This window comes from Rhinatrema bivittatum, chromosome 3 (genome assembly GCF_901001135.1).
Source record: "Rhinatrema bivittatum chromosome 3, aRhiBiv1.1, whole genome shotgun sequence".
Lineage (NCBI taxonomy): Eukaryota > Metazoa > Chordata > Amphibia > Gymnophiona > Rhinatrematidae > Rhinatrema > Rhinatrema bivittatum.
In genome coordinates, this window is record NC_042617.1 from 563,123,640 (window position 1) to 563,139,956 (window position 16,317).

The 16,317-nt window shown below is 42.8% G+C and overlaps 1 protein-coding gene across 1 annotated transcript in view; it reads left to right on the forward strand.

The window, feature by feature from the left end:
* The first annotated feature begins 12,252 nt into the window (after positions 1 to 12,252).
* MAP7 (microtubule associated protein 7) overlaps positions 12,253 to 16,317 on the forward strand; it is a 297,916-nt gene continuing 293,851 nt past the window's right edge. The window contains exon 1 of the mRNA XM_029596499.1: positions 12,253 to 12,506. Coding sequence (XP_029452359.1) covers positions 12,467 to 12,506 — 40 coding nt within the window. The 5' untranslated portion in view covers positions 12,253 to 12,466. The remainder of the gene's footprint in view (positions 12,507 to 16,317) is intronic.

Consider the following 16,317-nt stretch of genomic DNA (forward strand, 5'->3'; position numbering starts at 1 on the left):
GTATATGTGCTATTTTATAAACCTCAAAATATGTGTGTAAGTAAGGGTCCGTAAGTAAACTTGTGCATGTACAAAAGGGGTGGGACAGGGGTGTTTCAGAACAAGGTCAACATTTACGTAAGTTATTTTATAAGCTATTTACACTTGTACATTTGTCAGCTACTTGGGTATACTGACACCTGCTCTATATGTGAACTAAACAGTAAATGTTTTAAAAGTGAAATTGTGAGCATCCTGGCTGCAGTGCAGTCCTCCTGCCAGCAGGAACCCTCAGTGGGTGCCACTGTGGGACAAAGCCGTGATTCCCCCAGCCCCGGAGACATAAACACAGCCTGACTCCAGCCTTTCCTAAAATACTATATCTTTATTCACAGCTTAAACATGATACAGCTTTAGACTGCCTTCACCTTCAGACAGTGTACTCTCTTTACTCACAGTTCAGTAATGTTTCCCTCAGTACTCCCACAGCTTTCACAGCTCAGTGTTTGGGCAGTGCTATTCTACAGGAACTGCCTTTCTCCTGTGGACCTGGGCCTGGTCTGACTAGCCTCACCTGGATACCAACTGTTATTCCTCACTTACTGGGCCCCGCACACAGATTTCTCTCGCACAAGGAGAATTAAAGGGGACCAGGCACCTAGCCCAGATTTAGGGAAGAGAGGAATGGGGACTCCCACATTTTGTAGTGGGAGAGAAGGGGATGCCCAGATTTGATGGGTAGGAAGGGAAGAGCATGGAGACATACAGATTTGGGGAGGGGGGAGACTTGGGGATGTATGGGGAGTGTAGACATTCAGAAATGTGGAGGAAATTGCATGGGAGAGTGGAGACTTTAGGACTGGAGAAGATCAGAGATTCAGATATTGGGCAGGGGAGGATAGGGACTCAGCAATAGGTGGGATTGTGTTCAATGGGCTGGGAGGTATGACCTGGAACTTTGGAGACGAGATGTAAACTACACACAGTGTCAGTTACTATCCTTAACAGAAGGTATGTGGATTACTACACGTAATATGGAAAAGAAAATTTATTGGCTAGAAAGAAAATTTGCTTCCCCATCAGCTAAACTGCAAACAAAAAGAAGTAAGCATATGATAGATTTCAATTAAATCTTACTGCTTAGGTTTTGAATACATCTTCATTCAAACAAACACTTGTATAAACTCCAATACAGGCTAACAAGCATATATCATGTGTGTGACATTTTTCCGTATATAGTCATATAAGTATACGTCTTCCAAAAAATGTTTGCACAATAAATCACTCTCCAAACAGGATGTGTGTGTGTACGTGTGTGCGTGATTGTGTTTTTTTTATTGGAGAGTGATTTATGGTTAGAAATTTTTTTTGGAAGACATGTTGTAGGGATTTGCATTCGTTTACAACGAAATAGGAAATAAAAGACAATATTTCCTATTTCTTGTATTTCGGGGGCTGACAAAATGAAAGGAAAACACTTTGGGGGGGGGGAGAAAGGGCACATTAAAAAAATTTAAAAACCCTAAACCCACCCCAACCCTTCAAATGTAATTAATTGCAAACCCCCACCGTCCTGACCCCCCCCCCCCCCACCGACTTGCCAAAAGTCTCTGGTGGTCCAGCGGGGTCCCGGGAGTGATCTTCCCCCTCTCGGGCCGTCGACTGCCAGTAATCAAAATGGTGGCGCTGGCTCTTTGCCCTTACCATGTGACAGGGGCTACCGGTGCCATTGGTTGGCCCCTGTCACATGGTAGGAGCAATGGATGGCCGTCCATTGCTTCTACTATGTGACAGAGGCTGGCCACTGGCACCGATAGCCTGTCACATGGTAAGGGCAAAGGGCCACCAGCACCATTTTGATTACTGGTAGCCAATGGCCTGAGAGCAGGAGATCGCTCCTGGGACCCCCGTTGGACCACCAGGGACTTTGGCAAGTTTTTTGGGGGGGAGGGTCGGGAGGGTGGGGGGATTAGTTAATTGAATTTGAAGGGTTGGGGGGGGGGTTGGGGGGGGAGGGGTTTCGGGACAGCTGAAAAAAAATCAGCCCGAACTGCAGGAAAATGAAATTTCCCGCGGCTGGCCGATAAGATGTGATTTGGCCGAAAGGTTCGGCCAAATCACATCTTATATGAATATATATGGAAAGATTTCACACACACAATATGTGCTTGTTAGACTATATTGGAGTTTATACATGCGTTTGTTAGAATAAAGATGTATTCAAAAGCTAAGCAGTAAGATTTAACTGAAATTTATCATATGCTTATCTCTATTTTGGTTTGCAATTACTACACATAACCAATTAGCCTTGATGCTTCTGATGCAACTGCAACATTGCTCTTTGCTTTGACGGCAGTGTGGAAAAGGGGAACTGGATTCAGACAACAGCCAACACTGGGCTTTGACTTTTATAGTCTAGGGTACTGATAAGCAGATATTCAGGAAAAAGCACAAGACTGTTTCTACAGCCAAGTCCAAAAGCAAAGCACATTCAAGCAGCATTGTCTGAATTATCGAGAAGACTGCTCACCCCGTAAAAATATTGCAAGCAGTAATTTTGTAAATATTAATAACTTTAATTAGTATTTTTCTAAATATTAGTATCTTTAATATAAGGCTTTGGGGTAACCAGCACGGAGCAACGGTTATTACCATAAGAAACTTACTGGGCAGAGTGGATGGACCAGTTGGTCCATATTCTGCCGTCATTACTATGTTATGTGCAGTAAGTGTAAAGGGAACTGAAGGGTGGGGAAAGATTGAGATCTAGTGTGAAGGACAGTGAGAGACAGTAGTAAGAGATGAGTCAATGTAGGGGGTGAGAGATGGTGAAAATGGAGCTGGAAAGGAGGAAGTTGGATAGGGAGTAACAAAAAAGTGTCTGGAGGCAGGGGAGGGCATGAGTAGCAGAAGGAGCTGGGGCTAATGAGGGGATAAGAGGCAGAAGAAAGTAGTTGAAGGCTGGATATAGAAACATAGAAACATAGAAATGACGGCAGAAGACCAAATGGCCCATCCAGTCTGCCCAGCAAGCTTCACACATTTTTTCTCTCATACTTATCTGTTTCTCTTAGCTCTTGGTTCTATTTCCCTTCCACCCCCACCTTTAATGTAGAGAGCAGTGATGGAGCTGCATCCAAGTGAAATATCTAGCTTGATTAGTTAGGGGTAGTAGCCGCCGCAATAAGCAAGCTACACCCATGCTTATTTGTTTTACCCAGACTATGTTATACAGCCGTTATTGGTTGTTTTTCTTCTCCCCTGCCAATAAGCAAGCTTCTCCCCTGCCAATAAGCAAGCTACACCCATGCTTATTTGTTTTACCCAGACTATGTTATACAGCCCTTATTGGTTGTTTTTCTTCTCCCCTGCCGTTGAAGCAGGGAGCTATGCTGGATATGCGTGAAGTATCAGTCTTCTCCCATGCTGTTGAAGCAGAGAGCCATGCTGGATATGCATCGAAAGTGAAGTATCAGGCACATTTGGTTTGGGGTAGTAACCGTCGTAACAAGCCAGCTACTCCCCGCTTTGTGAGTGCGAACCCTCTTTTCTTCTCCCCTGCCGTTGAAGCAGAGAGCTCTGCTGGATGTGTGAAGTATCAGTTTTTCTTCTCCCCTGCCGTTGAAGCAGAGAACTATGCTGTATATGCATTGAAAGTGAAGTATCAGGCTTATTTGATTTGGGGTAGTAACCGCCGTAACAAGCCAGCTACTCCCCTCTTTGTGAGTGTGAATCCTTTTTTCCACATTTCCTCTTGCTGTTGAAGCTTAGAGCGATGTTGGAGTCACAGTAAGCATGTGTATGTTTATTTAATAAGGGTATTGTTTATTTAATAAGGGTATTGTCTCCAGGCAGTAGCCATCATTCTGGCGAGTCAGGTAAAAAGAGGGTGGAAATGAAGGACTAGGGAGTGGATGAAAGATAGGGAAATAGGCTGGGGAGAGCGATGAGAATAGTAGATGAAAAGCTTGATAGGTGAGAGGTGAAAAGAGGGAAACTGAAAACTGGAGAAAGAGGGTGAGAAGAAAGATGAAAAGGAAAGATCAATGTCAGAGAGATGCAAGGGAGGAATTGAAGAAAACAGAAGAAAGAAGAAATGTAAATATACAGGAGACCCTAGAAAATGTTAGAAGACAGACAGACAAAAGGGGAGGAAAAAAAACTGGGATCAACATGGTTAGAATATTAAAATGTCCAGACAGCAAAGTTATAACAAAAGCATTTTATTTTCGGTTCAGTGATTAGAATATATCCACTTTTGTGAGACCCTAGAAAAGAAGATAGATATTTTGCTAAGTACAGGAGCAAATGCATTTCTATTTCTCTAGTATTGCACTGCATGCAAAAGCAAGATTCTCAGCATTTCCATTTCAATTTTTATCTGTGCATTTCTTATTTGTGGTCACTTATTCTATATTTAACGAGAGTGAGTCTGTGTGATAATTTATTCTGCTAGTGTGCAGTTTCAGTTTAGGAATCTATAGCAATCCAGTTTATTTTGGTTTTCTAGTGTGAGGTGTATTGCTGTTTTAGGGCCTGGTATATTTAAGGTCCCGCCTTTTCATGGGTAAGGTTGTTACTATTTAAGCCAGGCAATAAGTTTGTCATACTATGGCAGATTTGTTTTAGAGGCTGTGTGCATTTTTATTTATTTAAAAACATTCTAATACACTTACCTGACCATAAAGATATCACCCAAAGCATTGCACAGAGTGTAAAATCAATTCAATAAATACAGTGTGCTCAAAAGTTTACATACCCCTGGCAAAATTTGTAAGATGTGTAGCATTTTAAGAAAACATGAGTGATGAGACAAAACACATCTGTTATTTTTAATGTTTCAAATTGAAATAATTATGCATCACAGAACAGCATAATCATTTAATAAACCATAGCAATAAGGGAAATAATAAAAATGGTCCTGTTCAAAAGTTTTCAAACTCTTAGTTATTAATATCATTTATTGCCCCCTTTTGCATTAATGACAGCTTGCAATCTTTTGTGATAGTTGTGAATGAGGCCCTTTATTTTCTCATGTGGTAAAGCTGCCCATTCCTCGTGGCAAAAAGCCTCCAGTTTCTGTAAATTCTTTGATTGTCTAGCATAACTTGCATGTTTGAGTTCTCCCCAAAGTGGCTCAATGATGCTGAGGTCAGGAGCCTGTGATGGCCACTCCAGAGCCTTCACTTTCTTCTGCTGCTGCAAGGGGTCGACTTGGCCTTATGTTTCTGATCATTGTCATGTTCGAAAGTCCTGGGGCCAGATTTTAAAAGTTATGCGCGGGCGTAGATTTGTTCACACAACCCGGCGCGAATCAACCTACGCCCAATTTATAACATGCAAGCTGCAGGAGCGATCTCCCCCTCTCGGGCTGTCGACTGCCAGTAATCAAAATGGTGCCGCTGGCTCTTTGCCGGATTTTAATAGATACGCACGTAGCCGCCCCCCCCACGTAGTCCCACTCCCATGTGCCCCCCCCACGTAGGGGGGGGCGGGTGGGAGGGGGACTAGACCATCGGGGGGAGGCCACCGCCGCTGCATGCATACTTTCTACTTTATTTTTATTTTAGGGGAGACGGGGATTTATTTATTTGTTTGTTTTTATATAACGGGCGAAAAAACAAGAGAAGGGCGGAGTGAAAAGCACACACATATAGATAAATCGTAATAGAAAAATGTGTGGCACAAATTATACTGAACAATAACAGTTTAATGCAAAAAGATTTTTTATTTTACATATGTACACACACACAGGGGTAGATTTTACAAAAGAACGCGGGATTTTATAAGATACGCGCGTAGCCTATAAAATCCGGGGTTGGCGCGCGCAAGGGGGTGCACATTTCGGAGGCTGCTCTGATTTCGGAGCGGCCTCCGAGGCCGCTCCGAAATCAGAGCGGCCTCGGAGGGAACTTTCTATTCACCCCCCCCCCCCGCACCTTCCCCTCCCTAACCCACCCCCCAGCCCTATCTAAACCCCCTCCCTACCTTTATCTTAAAAGTTACTACTGCCTCCGGGCAGCAGCAACTTATGTGTGCCGGCGCGGCAGGCCCCGACACAGGCCGCTGTGTCGGGGCACTTGGCCACGCCCCCGAAACACTCCCGAGCCAGAAACACGCCCCCGGACACACCCCGAAAACGCCGCGTCACTCCTGACACGTCCCCCCAGGCAAGCCCTGGGACTTACGCGCATCCCGGGGTTTGCGCGCGCCGCCGAGCCTATGCAAAATAGGCTCGGTGCGCGCAGGGGTTTTTTAAAAGGGTTACGCGCGTACCCCTTTTAAAATCCGACCCACAATGTGCAATAAAATTAAATGGTATGGAAAACATTAAAGTATAACCGGGAGACATCACAGCCACCTCAGAGGCTTCTGTATTCTGTCTTGAACTGCATTCATATTACGGAACAGAAATTTGCAAATCTTCCGGTCCCATTGACGCAGCCCTGACGCGAAACACGGCCGTGTCGAGGTCTCCCGGTTACACTTTAATGTTTACCATACCATTTAATTTGTTTAGTGCACATTGTGTGTGTACATATGTAAAATAAAAAATCTTTGTGTGTTAAACTGTTATTGTTCAGTATAATTTGTGCCACACATTTTTCTATTACGATGTTTTTATATACAGACATTCGATCGAGATATCACATCGGTTTACAGTAAACTGTTAGGTCAAATAAGACATAGGTTTCTTATTTCTTACAAAATAACATAAGAACTTTCTTACAAAAACTTGAAACAGTGATAACACGATGGTGTAACTATACATTGAAAGCGTAACTGAGAAACTTACATAAAAATGTATAGATTTACATAATAAATTAGTTATATTTAAATAATGGGGGTGGTTGTACACTTAAGGAAGTAACTTATGAACTTAGAAATTTGTCGCTATCGGGAAATATCAAGGTAGTGCATTCTTGGCGATTCTGGGGGTATGGAATTGTTCTCGTGGGCAGAGGATGGGTAGGGGTTAGGTCTCTGGAGGAAAGGCTTTTTGAAAGAGCCATGTTTTCAGATGTTTTGAATATTTGGGTCGAGGATTCGGTTCTGAGTTGTAATGGAAGGTTGTTCCAGAGGGATGGTCCTGCCACTGATAGGGCACGTTCCCGAACTGTGGACAGGTGTACTGTTTTAGGGGAGGGTATTGGGAGGAGCCCGGAATTGGTGGAACGAAGTTTCTTTTGGGGGATGTAGAAGTGAAGGGATGTATTTAGCCAGTCCATTTTGTCGTCGTTCAGTTTTTTGTGGATAAGTGTTACGGTTTTATATTGAATTCAGAAGGTAATGGGTAGCCAGCGTAGGTCCTTGAGGATGGACATGATGTGGTCATATCTTTTGCTGTTTGTGAGTGATCTTGCGGCTGCGTTTTGAAGTAGCTGCATAAGTCTGAGGGTGGAGGCAGGAAGGCCAAGAAGGAGGAAGTTGCAGTAGTCGAGCTTTGAAAAGAATGTTTGGAGGACGGTTCGATAGTCCTGAGAATAGAGAAGCGGTTTGTCGTTTTAGTATCTGGAGTTTGAAGAATCCATCTTTTATTATAGTGCTAATGTGTTTTTTGAGGCTGAGTTCGGTGTCTAGTATGACACCAAGGTCTTTTACTGTGGAGGTTATCAGTATCTCCATGTGGGTTCCTGTACTATCGAGGGAGAGGGGTGTGGTCGACTTGCTTGTTATATATAGGATTTCAGTCTTCTTGTGGTTGAGAGAGAGGGAGAGTTGTGAGAGTAGCTGTGTTATTTTAGCTAGATAGTTATCCCAGATTTTTAGTGTGTTCTCAAGGGTTTTTTTTTAGGGGGGAAAGGATTTGTACGTCGTCTGCGTAGACATAATAGGAAAGGCCTGACTCGGACAGGAATTTACATAGGGGGAGTAGGTATATGTTGAAGAGGGTGGATGAAAGGGATGAGCCTTGTGGGACGCCGTGTGGGAGGGGTATTTGGGATGATTCTGTTGTATTTATTCTTACTGTGTAGGCTCTGCCTGTAAGGTATGAGTTGAATCATTTGAGTGTGGTGTCGCATAGTCCAATTTCTTCCAGTCGGTTTAACAATGTTTTGTGGTTGATGGTATCGAATGCGGCGGAGATGTCTAGGAGAATCAGCAGGTAGGATTGACCACTGTTGAGTCCTCGTAGGATTGTGTCTGTGAGGGTGAGTAAAAGTGTTTCCGTGCTGAAGAATTTTCTGAAGCTGTGTTGGGCTGGGAGTAGGATGTTTTGGTTTTCTAAATGTTCCGAGAGTTGGATGTTGACAATTTTTTCTAGAATCTTGGCTATGAAAGGAAGATTGGAGATGGGTCTGAAGTTTGCTGGATCAAATTTGTCGAGATGGGTTTTTTTTAGAATTGGCTTGATGACTGCACATTTAAGTTTGTCTGGGAAGATACCATGTTCATGAGATATGTTGATGATGTCTGCAATGGGTCTGGCAATAATGTTGGGGACTAGTTTAAGGTGTTTGATGGGGATGGGGGTCGAGGGGATGGGCGGCAGGGTTTGTTTTTTGGATGATTGTTTCAACCTCAGTGGATGCAACAGTTTCAAAATGAGGCCATGTGGCATTAGGTATGACTAGTGATTTTGGGGATTCTGTGTTGATGAGAGGGATCTTTGTCATTAATGTGGAAATTTTGGAATTGAAAAATTGTGCTAGTTCTTTGCAGGCATTGGTTGGGTTGTCATTTGTGGTTGAGTTATGATTTGGGTTGGTTAAGTCTGTGACATAAGCGAATAGAGCTCTGGGATTAAATTGATAGATTTTCATTGCTTAAAATTCATGCTTTGCTTTGTCGATGTCGGTTTTGTATATGTACAGTAATGTTCTGTATTTGTCTTTTAAGTCAGGTGTTTGCATTCTTCTCCATTTTTTCTCAGCCTGTCTGAGTAGATGTTTTATGTTTTTTAGTTCAGAGGTGTACCAAGGGGCTTTGTGTTTGGTGGATGTTTTGATTTCTTTTCTTGTGGTTGGGCATTTGATCTTGGCTACTTCCGAGCTGATGGAGATCCATGAGTTTGTTGCGGAGTTGGCGCCATTCCTGTCTAGGGATTTTAATGTGTCGGGGAGTATTTCAGAGAGGTCGTTGTTGGTGCATGGCTTGATTAACTCAATGTATTTGTTGGTGGTGATTGTCTCCGTGTGAGGATAATTCAGTTGGAGTTTGGTTTGGATGAGTTTGTGATCGAACCAGGGAATGGAGGTTGCTGTGAGTGGGATGTTTGAGATTTTTTCATTGATAAATGTTAGGTCTAGGGTGTGACCAGATTTCTGGGTAGGAGTGTTGATTATTTGCTTAAAGCCGATCGCCGACATGGTATCAATAAGGAGTTCGCAGGGCGGAGAAGGTGGAATTTTGTCAATGTGTAGATTGAAATCGCCCAAGATGATTGGATACCTTCAAGTAGGGATATCTCAACCACGGGTCCAGGTTGAAACAGGTGGCAGCAATAACCTCCACAACCTCCCCATTTGGCCACCATTTTTTTTTCTGTCTTTTTTTCCCCCTGCCATATTAAATGTGCAGAAAGAGCCTTGCGACTCAGGTTGGAGTCCTGGGCCTCCCTTTGCACATCTAATGCTATTTGCTAACTAGGAAGGTGTTATTTTATCGTGGCTGAACACCTTCGCAGTCTTCCGCGATAAAATATTTCCATTGAATCGCATAGTAATGACCTTCTTTGCATGCTTTATTTATGCATGCAAATTGCCCACAAAAAAAGGTCATTGTAATAGGGGGGTTATCTGGGTGGTGACGTGCAAAATATCATGTATATAGCGCAATATAATACTCATTAGATCCTATTATCGCGCCATAAGGCACTAAAGCAATTTAATGAATGACCCTGTCAGATTGGCCAGAATGCTGGGATCAACTGACCAATGGTCTGACCCAGCATGGTACTTCTTAGTTCTTATGTTCTTATTTCTGAAATTGGGATATGTGATAGAAAATGATGCCAGATAAAGCTCACTAGGTCATTCTAGTCTGCTCATTCCTGATGCAATACTGAAGAACATTGATGACAGATTTAGTCCTATGTGGGTAGTTATAAAACTGAGGGAACTTTTTACCTGCAGACTATAGCTTGAATTTTCAAAGTGGACTTATGCATATAAATCCATTGATTTATATGAATATATTTTCTGGAATTCCAGAATATAAGACTGAATAAATAAATAAAATAGAAACAAGGAAATGATGGCAGAAAAAGACCAAACGGCCCATCCAGTCTGCCCAGCAAGCTCCCAAACATATTTTCCCATACTTATCTGTTCCACCGACCATCAAGTTCAGGGCCCTTGTTGGTAACTCTTTGATTCGAGTTTCCTGCCACCCCCATCGTTGGAGTTGCATCAAAGGTGAATCATAAGGCTTAACGGTTACGGGTAGTAACTGCAGCATCAAGCAAGTTACCCCGATGCTTGTTTACCCAGACTGAATCTTGCAGACTTCAAGTTAGAGAAAGGGAGGGCTACCGGGGGGGGGGGGGGGGGACGACTGTGGGCTATATGAAGAGAGGAAAAAGCTGCAAAGGGGGACATGGGCTGTGGGCTACTGGGAAGGGAGGGCGGGAAAATCATTTGGAAATCAACCCCATTGTGAATAAAATAAAGGGATAATTTTGTACTACTAATCCACTAGTACAGCAAAAAGCTCACACAATGAATCATGTATATCAGCAACTATTAAAAAAAAAAAAAAAAAGTGTATGCAGTACCATACAGAGAATCCTGGTAGCCTTAAGGAAACGTTTAGTATCTGAGCTCTATCTCTTGGGATTCTTCCCAGCTTCTCTCCCTCCTACTGCTCAGTGCGCCATGGCTCCTTTCTAGGTACTATTCCTCCTGCCTCTTCAGATGGTTCCTTCCAGTATCCTCCCCCTTCTATCCCCTTCTCTCCATGGCCCCTTCCTGAATCTTCTGCCTCTTAAAGCACATAAGATATTGCCATGCTGGGCCAGACCAAGGGTCCATCAAGCCCAGCATCCTGTTTCCAACAGTGGCCAATCCAGGCCATAAGAACCTGGCAATTACCTAAACACTAAGAAGATCCCATGCTACTGATGCAATTAATAGCAGTGGCTATTCCCTAAGTAAATTTGATTAATAGCAGTTAATGGACTACTCCTCCAAGAACTTATCCAAACCTTTTTTGAACCCAGCTACACTAACTGCACTAACCACATCCTCTGGCAACAAATTCCAGAGCTTTATTGTGCGTTGAGTGAAAAAGAATTTTCTGTGATTAGTCTTAAATGTGCTACTTGCTAACTTCATGGAACATGCTCTTGAGGAACAGGCAAGGTTTTACTGAATTAATATGTTTATCAATTTGTGAGAGGCTCGCTGGTCTATCCTGCGGAAGAGTGCTTTCCTTGTGGAATGCATCTGTTATTAATAAGACTTCCCCTCTATGTCCTCAGCATTTACTTTGTCAGCTTAGTTACCTTACTTATTCTTGTAGAGACAAAGAAAAATGGATTATTTGTGGAACTTCTGAAACACCTACACTGTGTCTTTCTGCAATTCCTATACAACCTTCACCGACCTGTACTTTTGCTCAGAGGTGTGCTTTCCCAGCCTCCCCCTTAAAATGATTTCAATGAGAAGCAAAAAGAGTTAATCTGGGCATAAAATTATGGTACTGCAAAAACCACTAAAGGGTCTTTCCTCTGTTGTGTCTATGGGGAAAAAAACAGTACACCTGGCTCATAGGTTAGAACGTGTAGCACAAACTACTATGTTTTTCAACATGCTGTGCCGGCACTTACGAGGTAAAAAAAGAGATACTAATGGAGGTGACTAGCAACAGGTGTCACCAGGTGTAATCTATTCCAGCTTCTTCCCACCACAGAAAATTCACTGGACCAGTCAAAAATATTGACTTGCTCTTTTGACTTTCAAATGACACTAAAAACCGTGAACTCCTCGCCTTCCAAACGTTTAAATATAACTAGGGCCCTTCATTGTCAAGCTTTATTTTATTTTTATAGGCATTAGCATTTATTATAATGAACTCGGTAGAAAAAAAGTCATTTTTTTTCTCCTGTTTTTGTTCATTATAATAATAAGCACTGCTAAGTTCCGGGGGGGGGGGGGGGGGGGGGGGGGGACGGACAAAAATGAAAACCGAGCAGCGAAGGTCAGCTGTCTGACTGAAAGGGGTGCAACACAGCCTTTCAGACACGGCTCACGGTGGTGTGATTTGCTGCAAGTTGTTACCTGCCCGGTAGCTGGCGCCCTAAATTACCGCCGTCCTGGAGTGGCTCTCCCGGAGGTTTGCGGGACCGCGCTTGCGCATGCTTATGCGCGGCGGGCGCTGGTCGCGTTCCATCCTCGCTGCCGCACGGGACTCACCTGTCCGGCTGTGGCGCGTCGCTGCCAGGCTGGAGGGAGGAGCAGCGGGGAACAGGAAAGAACAGCGGTAGCTGTAGTGGCGAGTGTGTGGGGGTTTTTGTTTTTTTTTTTGGTGACGTCATCGAGAAGATATGGCGGAGCAGGGCGAGAGCAGCGCTTTCCCGGCTGAAGGTGAGCCACAGAACGGGAAAACTTTTTCATACGCTTGTTAACTGAATGCTGTAAAGGGGAGGGTGGGTCGCTTTGATTTGACCGCGTAAGATTTCAGGAGGGGAGGGGGGGGGTTAGAAGGGGGCCGCTGCTGGCTCCCAGAGGGGGAGGAGTTGGGGGCAGGTGACCGGGAAACCAACTGTAGGAAGCGCGAGCCGCTCAGTGGCAACTGATCGCGACCGACGCGAGGAACTAAATGAGGGGTGTCCAAGGGTCACCTGAGACCGAGGCGCGCGCGCGCCCATTCACGCTTTCTCCCCCCCCCCCCCCCAACCCCGTAACAGGTGCGCGCGCCCGGCGCTCTTTCCTAGGCTACAGCGGCCAGGACGCACACAAACTGTAGTTAGCAAATTGGGGGGGAAGGAGGGTATGAACTTGTTGATGGTGTTGTAGCTGGTAGTGCCGATTATTGTTTTGGTTTTGTTCCGCATGTGGTACAGTCCTCTTGTATCTAGGGGGTTTGTTTTTTTTTCTTGGAAGTGAGAGGGTGGCGTTGGATGGGAGTCCGGGAGAGGAGGTGTTGCCACCCTCAGGGTGGTCCGGTGGGGGGGGGGGGGGGGGGTCGGACTTGCAGTGGGAGGTGAGCAAGGATCTGACGGCATCGCGCGTGTGGGTTCAACTTTGTTTGTTTTAGCAGCAACAAGAAAACAGTTCCGTTGTAGTCCATATTCCGAAAATTCAAGATGGCAAAATATAACAATTCTGCACACATATAAATGGTGCTTGTCACTTATTTCCATCACCTAGTCTATTGTGGTTGTACACATTAAATAAAAAAAAAAAAAAATCCACCTTCTTTCCCAGACTGAAGTTCCTAGGTACAGCTTCCGCCGGGTGGGAGGGCTCTGCCGTAAATGTAGAATCTTTGCATTGTTATTATGGAGACGTACGATGTCTGTCAAAGCCTCGCCCTTATTTTAAGGCTAGTCATCTTTCTTTCCTGGCATAGTTACTCTGGGTAGTATTATAATTTTCGCATTAAAATCACAGGAGCGCAGCAGGTTTCAAGGATATGCATACTGTAGACAGATGTTTGTAGAAATTGACAGCTGCATAACGTGAGATTTTACCCTAAAGCACGAGGTCCACTTCTGTAGAGCTAGATGCTGATGATAGCTAAAGCCCTCAAGTTCTTGCAGGTTGCTCGTTTTTCCTTTACTTACTGCAGTACCGCAGACCCTTACCTTTTTCACTAGCTCATCTTTCATTTTCCCATTGCTAAGTGATCCTACGTCTTGGAATTCTGTTGCTATTCAATATATTTGGCAATATAAAGCTTTTGCACTAGGAGAAGGTTAAAGAACAGCTTTCTCCTTTTGAGGCTAAAATAGAGCAAGATATTTGGAGTAATTCTGGATCCATTTCTGTATCCTAATTATTATGATTTAGCCTGTTTGTCCATACTTTATGAATGAGAGCATGTGAATTTGAAGTAAGAACATAACAAATACTCAAAAACTGTCTATCCCTATTGCTAGTAACAGCAGTGGCTATTTTCTAAGTCAACTTTATTAATAGCAGGTAATGGACTTCTCCTCCAAGAACGTATCCAATCCTTTTTTAAACACAGCTATACTAACTGCACTAACCACATCCCCTGGCAACAACTTCCAGAGTTTAATTGTGCGTTGATTGAAAAAGAACTTTCTCCGATTAGTTTTAAATGTGCCACATACTAACTTCATGGAGTGCCCCCTAGTCCTTCTATTATCTGAAAGAGTAAATAACCTGGGGTCTACATGAGGAGTACTTGAAAAATGTATTTTTAATTTCACTTGATTGGCTTTGTACTCTGTTTAGGACAGCTGATGAGAGAGTCAATAAGTGTTAAATTACACAATTTATTTGTAGGGAAGCAATGGGTGGGTGACCTGGTATCCATTTTTTCTTCAAAACAGCTAAACCTGTGATTTGAAAATCTTATAATGTTTAAGAACTTGGTGTGGTGAGAAGTTAAACTTGATATAGGTGTTGTCATGATACTGATCATTATTTGTTCAGTCTTTGTTGAGAGTGTTGGCATTGCTTGTATTGATTTCTTTTTTTAGCCTACTTTCTGAAGGAAAAGCAGGCTTATTAGATCATGGTGTGTGTATGTTTGGCCCTCTAATAACATTTGTTATTAGAGGGCCTGTATGTACAGTATCTTGCTGTACATACAGGTATGTATCTTGCTGTACATACCAAATTTTCAGGGCATAACAGGTGTTTTTATTGTACTCCACACATTCTGGTGGACTATGTAAATGTATGCGTCCTGGGAAGTAGACTCCTTTCAGCTCTGGTAAAACTTCTTTTTTTTAAATATTTGATCTTTATTAATTTTAAACATTTTTTTTTTTAACTTCTTTTTACTATACCGACACTCAAGACCAGGTCTTATCATACCGGTTTACATTAGAACAAGGGGAAAAAAACCAATTAACGTATAAGTGGAAATGAGAAGTTACATTAAAACAGGGAGAGTAAAAACATAGACATACATAACATACAAAGGACATAAACATAACATAAACATAACATGGACAAAACATAACATACAAAGCATCCACTTTGCCATGAAATATGGTTAAGACAAAAAAAAAATCCACATTAATACAATTAGAGATAAAGTAATTTGTTCAACTTAAATTATTGATCTTAACCCTTTAGACCCCTAAATAATGTGGGTAGAGTACATGCAAATTAAAAGGGGGAAAAAAAAGTAATAGATAACTTTTAGAAAAATAGGTGACTTGTTGAGACCGGTTGTTTTCTTATATGGACGGTATTAACCGCTACCTAATTGCAGTGATATTTTCTTTGCCTCAAAGCTTCTGAGTTGCTCAGATTGGAAAAAGATGTAGCTGTTACTTTCAAACTTTACAACACGTTTGCAGGGGAACCTTAGATAGAATGAAGCTCCCACTGCAAGAAGAGTTTTTCCTTTTAACTTGCGTTGATTTAGTTAAGTCCGGAAATATTCTTACGTTTGATCCCAGAAACACAGCTTTAATTTTCTTAAAGTAGGCATGCATGATTGTTCCCAAATCATTTTCATTAAAGCAGGAAATTAATAAAGTAGATCTTTCTGCAACTTCACATGTAGATGTTTCAAGAAAAGCTGTTAGATTTTCTAACACATTAGGAGCCACTTGTGTTTGCTGGCTACCCCGAATAGGTAGAAAAAATACTTTTTCCAGGGGTGGAGTCTGCTCAGAGAGAATTTCCAATACTTCAGAGAAATATTTTTTAATTGTCAGCCTGGGAATTTCTCCAACCACCCTGGGAAAATTGAGTAGTCTCAAATTCAAATGTTTCAGTTTATTCTCTATATTTTCGATTTTCCTGTTCATAGCATTATAATCTTGTATAATCGTTGCCTGCACTTGTTTGGTTTGATTAATCTTAGTCTTTATATTTTGAATTTTTTCAACAATTTCTGATTTATGTCCTTGAAAATTCTTGTTCAGTGTTTCTATTTGTAGTGAAATGGTATTTATTTTCCCTGAGCATATCTCAAAAGCCTTTACCATGGCAAGCGATAGATTCCATAGTGAATCTAACGTCACTACCTCCGGCCTCTGCATGGCCAAGGCTACTTCGGGAGGAAGAGGGCATATCACAGACCGCTCACCTTCTCCATTGGTCTGGTCTCCTCCTCTATCCTGATCCATAACTCTGCGGTAGCTTTCTCCATTGTTCGTGGAGGATTGCGCCGGATCTTCCATCTCCACAACTCCCTCAGATTGGTAAGCCCGCTCACCCACTTCGGGGCTCGGTCCCAATCGTG